Source organism: Uloborus diversus, chromosome 9, assembly GCF_026930045.1.
Source record: "Uloborus diversus isolate 005 chromosome 9, Udiv.v.3.1, whole genome shotgun sequence".
NCBI classification, from domain to species: domain Eukaryota; kingdom Metazoa; phylum Arthropoda; class Arachnida; order Araneae; family Uloboridae; genus Uloborus; species Uloborus diversus.
Window position 1 is genome coordinate 107289226 of NC_072739.1, and position 10256 is coordinate 107299481.

Below are 10256 nucleotides of genomic sequence, written 5' to 3' on the forward strand. Positions count from 1 at the left end.
AAACAGTTCACTGATGTTAAAAGTTAAGGATAATTTAAAAACAAATGGAAAAAACCTCAAGTATTCGGTAAATTTTCAAAGTTTGATTTCTGTTGGATATTTTTGTTTAATGCTATTTTTAATGAATTATTGAAGTATTTCAATATAAAATGACTTACAAATATGTATTGAGTATAATTTAGTTCCTCGGACATATATATTTATTATTTTTTATATATCCATGGGTACAAAGGCCTCTGTCCGTGGCGTGAACGGGGTGTTGTACCCACGGACAAAAAAAGTGATTTTAAAGAAAAAAATTTTGCAGTTGAAAGTTTTGAGATTTTCACCTGACAAAAATTACCAAGTTAGATGATAAGTGGTTAATTCTGTCTAAAAATTTTACCGATAGATTATTCATTTACAGAGAATACTAAAAATTGAAAAGTAAATTCTGTCCGTGGGTACAGCCGCTTCCCCTACTATTTGTAAGAAGTGATATTAACAAAGATTGTTATTATTTTGATTAGTTTAATGTTTTATAAGCATGCTCTTCGAAGATTCCACCTTTATCATTTTGGTTCCCAAAAAGTTTCTTTTGCCAGTGCCTCCAACGCGACATGCGACTCCACCTGGGGAAGCTATTCAATGTTTTTTGGAGCGTGTTAAATAGCCGAAAAAGCACATGATCATGATTCGAAAGCCAGTACACGAGCACTAATACGTTTTCTATCACATTTGTCTACGCGATCTGCTTTCAGTGACTTGTTTTGGTTAATTTTAAGCTTTTGATACCTGCAACTACTGACTTAGAAACACCTGTTAAATTTGTAATAGCTTTCTAGAAATGTAATCAGAGGAGTAGTAATGCTTTTGTTTCCTTACATTTTCTAGGGGACGTGTCCAAAGCCTTGCCCATTCTGAAAAAAATGTTTTGACAATATCAAAAAATAACGTAAATCAGAAATTTTAATTTAATCACAAACTAGCAACATTGCTTTTAAGCGTTAATTACGTATTAAGTATAGCAGAAACCAAAACTTTCGAAGAAAAAATTCTAGAATACTTATTATAACATCAAGGCAACACACACAGCAGTTTTTCTCACTAGAGATTAAAACTGGAATAACCTCTAATATTTGTAAACTGACGCAGTCTGGTATTCTTGCCAGTCCAAAAAAACAATAATAATGATACCTAAAAAAAAATGTGGTTCAGGGTTTATTTCTTAAAAATATGAGTGTAAACTTGAAAATACGAGAATTTGAGTAGTGTCCCGAATAATTTAGCCTAGTAATTTTTTATGCTAAAAATACAAAGAGTAGAAATTATTGAAAAGATCCTTATCTACATTTTACGTAAATAAATAGATAAATATTTCGAGATTTAGTGTTACGTAGAGGACATTTTAAGGCAAATATTGTGAAATGAAATATACGAAGGGACGGTAGGAACTTTATTTTGGAAAATGATTTAAAACATGATTGAAATGTAAAAACTAACATATAAGAAGAACGAGTTATCAATAAATAGCTATTTTGAGGCTACAATAGATCCTCTTCATCCGTGTAAAAAGTTCAACACAGAACAACATGATTCGAATATATTTTAGGGGAACTGAATTCGATACTGCGGGGTTTAATTTTCAGCAATTTTTTATTTTTTCGATATCCGAGATTGAATTATTGCAAATAATGGTATGTTTTCATAGCAAAACTCTTAGCTTACGTTCGACAAGCACGACCGTTCGTTAATCACGTGACAGCAATGACGTCAGTGGTTACTTCCCGGTTATTCACGAACCAATGCTTCATCGAACGTTTTCAGTTGATCTCCAGTTACTTGCGTAGACATGGCGCAGGCGAATAACACGCAGGTGAAAATAACTTATAATTGGTCAAAAATGTCACGTGTTTCCCTCAACCAATCAACCAGCTTAAGTTGCGGTTGACCAATAGATCAACCGGTGAGGCTCATAGAACGACATCATAAGCAACCAGTTAACCGGTAGCTCTCAAGAACGCTGCGTTAGTAACCAGTTACTCACCGGTCGACCGGTGAGGTTCGACGAACGCAAGCAATGTGTATCGGGCAGGATCAGGAAATTTTCCATGCACCTTTTAAATATTAGAACTAAATGTGAACTACTTCTTACATTGACACCGAATTTAACATGAGAATGGAAAACTAATACGCTATTCAAGAGAATAATCAATGACTACAGAAAAATCCCATAAACGTTACATAGCGAGACTTATGCCATTGAAATACACATTCATATGCTATTATACTTCAATCGCGTATATTTCGAAATCGGGAAAATTGCAAAAAACTAAAATCCAACCATTTAATTCAGAGTCCGGAACAGTGTTTTCCGATTTAACCTGCAAGATCTTTATTTTGAAACAGTTAGTCCTAGATGCATACTTCCAATTGCAAAAATGTTCAAAATTAGATGCAGATTTTGAAAGTTTAAAGCAAATAATAATAATAATAATAATAATAATAATAATAATAAAAATAATAATAATAATAATAATAAAAATAATAATAATAATAAAAATAATAATAATAAAAATAATAATAATAATACAAAATTTATTTTTTTACGGGCCCTAGGACCACTAACTTATGTTTAGAGAAATAATCTCCATGAAAGAGTATTACTAACACAAAACAATTGAAATTTGTCGGACCAAAGCTTAAGTAAATATTTGAGTTCAAAGTTTTAAAGGATACAGAAGATTATACAGAAAATGAGATTGGAACTTATCGCCCTTTCAGAAGAATGAAAGGTTGTCGAAGTAAAAAATAAAAAGGTATTTATATTTTTTCCTTATTATTCAAAAACAAATGAAAATGTTTTGCCATGATATTCAAAAACATACTACAAAATCTAAAGCAATTTGAAAAACCACCCTCTATGCACACATATGGTTTCAAACACTTGTTAACCGTTATATTTTCCACCAAAAGTTGTTATTGACGTTGAGTGTAAAGTGGTGTAGGTCACAAATCGCTGCGTTTCATATCTCGGTGAATATTGATTGGACTAATGTCAAACTTTTGTGTGAGAATTATTTTCCGATGGAGATAACTTTTCTAAATCTAAGTCAGGGGATTTAAGGCTCGTATAAAAAGTTAAATTTTATCCTTTTGACTCATTTTTATTTTTACTTCAAAATTCAATATCTTGACTCTACATCTGATTTTGAACATTTTTGCTAGTGTAAGTATGCATCTAGGATTAATGGTTGCGAAAATAAAGGTCTTGCAGGTTAAACCGGAACACCATGTTTATAAGAACTATGCTTCAAGTTTATTTCTGGAAATACAAGTCTTTAATTAGATATATTTTTTAAACAAATACATGTCCGTTTGTACTTTGTTTTATTTATTATATTAGTAAATATATTTTGAGATTCTCATAATCGGTTCCGTTGGAGGAGACTTGTACAGAAGGCCTATAATTGTTGCAGGCTCTAGTGCAGCTTTTTCTATTTTTATTATGATCAAATTATGAGAATGAGGTACTTTCTTTCAGGATTTTAGAAATACATAAAAACATTAGGAAGATAAATATGGAATAGGTAAAAATTTGGAATAAAATATTGTAATGCATAACTATCAGTTTTGCAATTAAGCCCCCGAACCCCATAAAAAAAATTGCCACATTCAGTTGTTGCGGTAATATTATAAATAGTAGAAAATAACTGTGAGTTGTGTTCCGGATTATTTTATATTAGGGTCATTCCGGTGAACATGGTACATTTCAGTTTTCAAAAAAAATTTTTTTTTTTCAAAGTAATCTAATCCAACAAAAATTAATGTCAAATGATTTCAAAAAGGTTTAATTTATTTGAACTATAAAAATTAATTAGCTCAACTTATTATTAATATTTAATTTTCTCAGTTCTTTTATCAGAAATGAAAGATTTTGTCCACTCTATTACACATTTAAAAACAACCACAAATTCAAAATTTGCAATTATTTTTTGATTTTTTTAAATTTAATATAAACAAATGGAATATATCTTTCATACAAATGCTTAAAATGTCATTGTAAAAGGCACATTTAAGTTTTATTGCTAATTATCTTACTCAAAAATACAAAAATTTAAAAAATCATTTGCAAAAGTTAAATTATTACAAGAAACAAACTTGAAAAAAGATTGAAATTGGATTATTCTAGTTAGTAATTGTGTAGTTCTATGCAAATTAACCTTTAAATTAAATGTTTAAAAAAAATTACAATCAAATCAGTTAAAATATTCCTGTAACAGAGTGGACATACCTGTAACAGAGTGGACACTATTATTCAAGGTAAAAGTAATCTCTATGTTTAAGCAGAAAAAATAGACAATGTTTCATTTTTTAAAATTTTGTATTTGATTCAATTTTTCTATAAATTTGTTAAGCTACGCTTTTTGAAAAACATCAATAGCATATGGGACTTGTTTACTATTTTCATAAATATTGTCCACTCTGTAAAGACAAGAAGTGTAACAGAGTGGACATGTAACAGAGTGGACAAATAAGTAGTTAAATTTTTTTTTTCTAAACCTAAACATAAAGTAGCAGTTAAAATAGTAATACTAAAGGTAAGAGTAACTCTAAAATTACTACTTTATATTTAATTTAGATTTTATTTTTAAATTTTAATTAGCAAAATTAATGTAACATAGTGGACTTTTTGTTACTCAAATTTACTATCAGAGACAAAGAATGAGTCTTTCCTTGGTTTTTGATTGTTCAATCCGCTAGGGTTAGCTAAACATGGAGTTTTTACCATCTGGTCACCTCAAAAGTATTGCTAGTTTTTTTTGTAAAAATATATTTTTCATTCTTTAATGACTAACAGAGTAGACATTTCAAAATTTGTAAACTGTAGGGACAATTGTAAATTCCCTGCATTTTCATTGAAAAAATATTTTTCTAAAAAATATATATTGTTTAAATTGTTACAATAAAGATGTTGCAATATAATTGGATTTTTTTTTTGTTATTGCATCCAAGCAATTACTTAAATCATTTTTTAACTGTCACTGTTTTAGAGCTGGGACATCAAGATTTTGTCTTTTTGACTAACATAATCTTTTTTTAAAAAATTCCTAAATCAAAATATTAAAAACAAAAAATACCTCATGATACAAAATTGCATGAAGAACAAAGAAAAAAATATGATTGATTCATATTCACTATCAAATTTTCTGTAAAAAATCCAAAAGTGCCGGACATGAAATGTACCATTTTCGGCGGAATGACCCATTAACAATATAGGTAGGATAATAAAGAGCTAAGTATATATCTATCTTCCTCCGCTTTTTTTCACTAATAACATACAACTTTCAATCTGCAAGGTGCCACTAAAGGTTGAATAATCATTATGTGAATATATTGCCCTCTTGCGATATCGCTTCTTTAATAATAATAAAGCTGAAAGTGTCTCTAGAAGTCTGTTACGCGCAAAGCGCCTAAACCGTTCGGCCGATTTTCATGAAATTTGGCGCAAAGAAGAAATTCATCATCCATTATTTGTAAATATACAGGCAGACCAAATGTCTTTTTAATTTTCTACAACGGACAAAGCCGTGCGGGTACCGCTAGTTTCGTAATAAAACTCTTAGTAATATAAGTTGTGGTAAAATGAAACGTGTGGTAAATTGAAACATTAGGCTACTATCACACTTGTGGTAACTTTTGAAACTAAAATATCGGCGAATGAAGAACGTATAACGTATACTATATTTCTTTGATCGGATAAAGGAAAAATAATGAGAAATTTCCCCACCAGAGGACTTTTTTAACGAAATGCACGACTTCCCGATCATTAGACCTCAATCAATTTGACTCTCAGCTTTGCAGGCATTTGAAACATATGTAGTAAATCGTAATAATCATAGAACTTTGCCTGATCTTAAATGCAGCATACCACGACATCATCGTAGCATTTCAAAGAGCATACGAGCGGTCAAATGTAGAACATGTGTTACAGAAGGTAGACGAAAATGATAGCCGTTAAATAGAACATGTTTAAATGCAAGATTTTTTTGAAAACCATCATAAACCTTGTAATAAATGTGTAGCTAATAAAAATGCGCCCTCTGGAAGTGAAAGTTTGAAGTGTTGTTGTTTTTTTTTGTTTTGTTTTTTTTTTTTTTTTTTTTTTGCTCAAACAAATTTGCATCCCAGCATTGTGTTGGACAGAGAATTTCGTTAATTTCTGAGCAAGAATTTCTCCATTAGACGTAAAAGAATGGTCGTTTAATTATGAACATCTGCTTTTAACAGGGAAAGTTTACAGGGTTTTTCCACAATTTCGCCGACACGAAATTTCCTTCCCCCCTGGATTTCAGTTTCAATCATGCCTTTTGATGTATTTACGGGGAGAGGAAATTTTAACTGTCGATGAAACTGGAGGTAAACCGTATACAGAAATCTTTATTAGCAAATTGTTTTTTTTTTTTTAACTTACAATGTTACTCTATGATTTAACTGTTCGAAAAAGAATGGACTTTGAAAATCACCTCCAAAATACAGGAAAGGATTGAAGTTGAACCATTCAAATTCTGTTTACCATCATACCAACTAAGCTTTACTTTTTTTTCCTAACTTGCAAGCTGCATAGAATGAAAGGTTTTTTTTTCCTGTTTTAGGTCGTATGTAACAGTAATGATCAAGAAATTTGTGATCAATGGAGGGGAATGACGGTGAGTTTTATCTTGTTTCACACAACGGAATAATTTGCAATATTTGTACATATTTATTACCTGTGTTTCCTCTACGGTATTTAACCAACTAGTAGTTGTAGAGGCTTTTCGGTCCCAGAATATCAGCGGTTTGATCCCATGTTATTTGATAAAGCGTATTCCTCGATTAGGCTGTATAACTAATTCTACAAGGTCTGTTTGAAAAGAATCCGGTGTTATTTTTTGTTCGAAAACCTAAAGAATATGAAACAAGCGTGCTAGAATGGACCGACTTTGAACCATTCTGCGCATGCTTGTATGTTTTTTTCTTCTGTCATTAGCGTTAGTCTCTGGCAAACAGAAAGTGCTCACATCGGATTTTTTAAATTTTCAATTAAAGTGAAGAAATGGCTGAAGACACTGATCTTTGAATTTGTGGAGAAGAGCAAGATGTCTCAAGGAACCATATTAAGAGAATAAGGAGCCTATTGAACTACAGGAGCCTATTTTTGCGTCAAAAACGCCGAAATCATGTGCGAAAAATGCGCTGAGTAATAGCGATTGAAAGCCGTCTGCAACTTTGGATTGGTTTCCATTTTACTGTAACAAGGTTTATTGCAAAATTTTATGCGATGAATATGTAGCTCTGTTCCTACCGTTCAGTCATTTTTCTTGAAATTAAAATTCCTGACGAGAGCACTGCAGACTAACTCTGTCAAACTCTTATTGACAACGACTGACGCTGTTATCAGACGGGAAAAATAATCAGTCATAGTCACAAAAGTTAAATGTCAGCTCATGCAAGCGCGCTTGAATCATAAGCATATAGGCGTCAAAAACAAAAGAAAAGAAAAAATGGTCAGATGCTTACTTTCTCATACATGCTTCATAGGAATCGCTGATAAGTAACCAGCATTTTCATATTCTTTATAGTAAAGATTTTTGCGTAATTTTGATACAAAATTTCTTTTTTATGATAAGAAAACACTATTCTGCTTATTTATAAATTTGTTTCTATTGTTATTTATACCCCTTTATATCCAAATTTTTGATTAATCGAACCTTGTAGTCCCAGTTATTCCCAATGCACGAGAGTCTACTGTACTGAATGTGTAAATCAAAGTTTACATCATACTGACGTTATGACGTAATTTCGTAAGAAGACCAATATACAGGGTGCCTCAGTTAAACGTTTCAGAATTCCTAAGAGGGATAGAGTGCATTCTGGCGACTTGAAATCATATAGTGGGGTCAGAAATGCTTTCCTGAAGTGCACTGAAGTACCATGAAGAAAAGAGACCAGAAGTGAAAAATCTTTTTAGTAATTACACGTTAAAAAGCAAAGGGCACATAAGTTCAAGTCCGTGTTCCAAGTTTTTTTCAACCGGATACAATGCAAACCTCACAGTTTCGGTCCATGGAACTTCGAACTTCTCCTGGAATATCCCAATGCTCCTGGATCGAATATTCCTGGCATACATGAAATACACCGCCAGATCAGTCAATTCGAGCAGAGGACTGCAGTTTTGTGTTTATTAGCACTCATCAGCCTGGCATAAGAAGTGACTGAGCTGGAAGTGGAAAACCAACTTAAAGAAGCCAAAAGTGCCAAACAAACTGATAGCTAATGTAGAATTAGCACTGACCAGATGAGTAACCGAAGAAATTATTGAGTTCAACTAGAAGATTGAGGCAAGGCATGGTATATTCAGCACTCGACTGGGTCAGTGCCAATTCTATATTAGCTAGCAGTTTGTTTGGCACTCTTGGCTTCCTTAATTGGTATTTCACCTCCAACTCAGTCACTTCCTATGCCGGGCTGATGAGTGCTAATAAACACGAAACTGCAGTCCTCGGTTGGAATGACTGAGCTGGCGTGTATTTCATGTATTTCTGCGTTAGCCCTGGCTATAGGTATCTTTACTGAATACTCCTGCCATATCTCAAATTTCTCGGATCGGGGAAGAATTTCCGACCTCGCATTGCAAAATGGTTTCGAGTCGTCAGAATGCATCCTATTTCTTTTAGGAGTTTTGAAACATTAAACTGAGACACCCTGTATAAATATAATGCAAATGTGTACATTGAAATGATAAAAATCTTATAAAATGTTAAGCAATGAGGTTAGAAGAAAAGAAACGAAGTTATTCAGAAATAAATGAGTTTTAGAATTTAAAACGGATTGTATCTTCCACCTCGTTGATCTATCGTTTTCATACTGGCAAAAAAGCTGTTGACCATAATTTTTAGGAGTGGAGTGTACTTACATAAATTGTGTATGTTTTGTATTTAAAATATTGTGAAACGGCATTGATGAGGCTGTAAAAATGATTAGGAAATCAAAACTTCAACAATCTGAAACTTCCTAAAAGTCAGGTTCCAGTGTTCAACTATAGTTAATTTCTTATTGTGAACAAACTATGGTGCTTTATCAAAAACAAAACTTGGTTAAGCCAACGCTTGATTAAAAAGCAATACTTATTCAACTTGTTTTCGGCCTCATTATAATAAACACTCGTCCAAGGCTGAGCGCCAACTATCTTGAGCTGAACGTCATAGCTATTTGAAGTAGAAACCTCATTATAAGGTTAAAATGAACAACAGGATTAAGAACGGGAATTATTTTTTCAGTTTCAGTGAAAAGTACTACTTTTAGAAACTGAAACCGATAGAATAAGCAATAAAACGAAAAAAAAAAAGGCAAAAAAAAAAAAAAAACAATTATTTTTTCAACGTTTAATTTTTAATTTATTGTTTAAAATGTCAGATTTCTAAAATAAAATGTTTCATCGTGTGACGTCACAGGTGAAGAAAGCCATCTTGAATTGGAGGGCGTAGTTGTCTTTTCTGGCAAGATATTGCCTTTCGGTCATTTTTCACTGCGAGCAATTATTATTAGTCGGACAAGAATTACTAATTTAATAAAATATTCATTTGACGAAATTTGGTAATGTGCTGAAACTTTATGCTGGTAACCTCAGCGACAATTTCACTTCTTACGTCAGCAGAGGAGATGAAAACACAACGACTAAACGTCTTTTAAGGTTATTTCATCAAGAGAGTAAAAAGTAAGATTAAAGAATTAAGAAAAAAAGTAACTTCCCCGCATGTTTTCGACCATATCCATTCAGAAGAATCAAATTTTGAAAAATGGCAAGTAACCCAATTGTGTAATTTTTAACCTTTGAAATTAATTTCATATTATGTTTTTTTTATTATATTTTTATCATCTAGAATTGCATCTGTGACGTGATAGACGGCTATTCGGATGAGCAGATCTGTGGTCAGGCAGTAGATGCGCAGCGAAAAGTCCAATAAAAATAAACTGTCTTGAAGTTTTATGTAATGTGTGTATTCGGATAACTTCAAAATGCTGATTTTTTTGGAGAATATGTGAAAAAAACTAATAAATAAAAAATAGCATTTCAAAAATTCATTCTGTGAAGTTCTTCAAAATTCTATCAAAAGAACAAAATCTAATAAATTTTAGGATCCTGAATAAAAAGCAAAATTTCATTACTAAATCAAAAATATAAACTAAGTTAAATAATAGATTAAATCACCTGTTTTACATCTGTTTGTGTCTCT

The 10256-nt window shown here is 31.8% G+C and overlaps 1 protein-coding gene across 1 annotated transcript in view; it reads left to right on the forward strand.

Annotated features, from left to right (window-relative positions):
* Positions 1–10042, forward strand: part of LOC129230701 (uncharacterized) — a 33294-nt gene extending 23252 nt beyond the window's left edge. The window contains exons 5-6 of the mRNA XM_054865121.1: positions 6636–6689; positions 9903–10042. Of these exons, the coding sequence (XP_054721096.1) occupies positions 6636–6689; positions 9903–9986 (138 nt within the window). The 3' untranslated portion in view covers positions 9987–10042. The remainder of the gene's footprint in view (positions 1–6635; positions 6690–9902) is intronic.
* Positions 10043–10256: the final 214 nt, after the last annotated feature.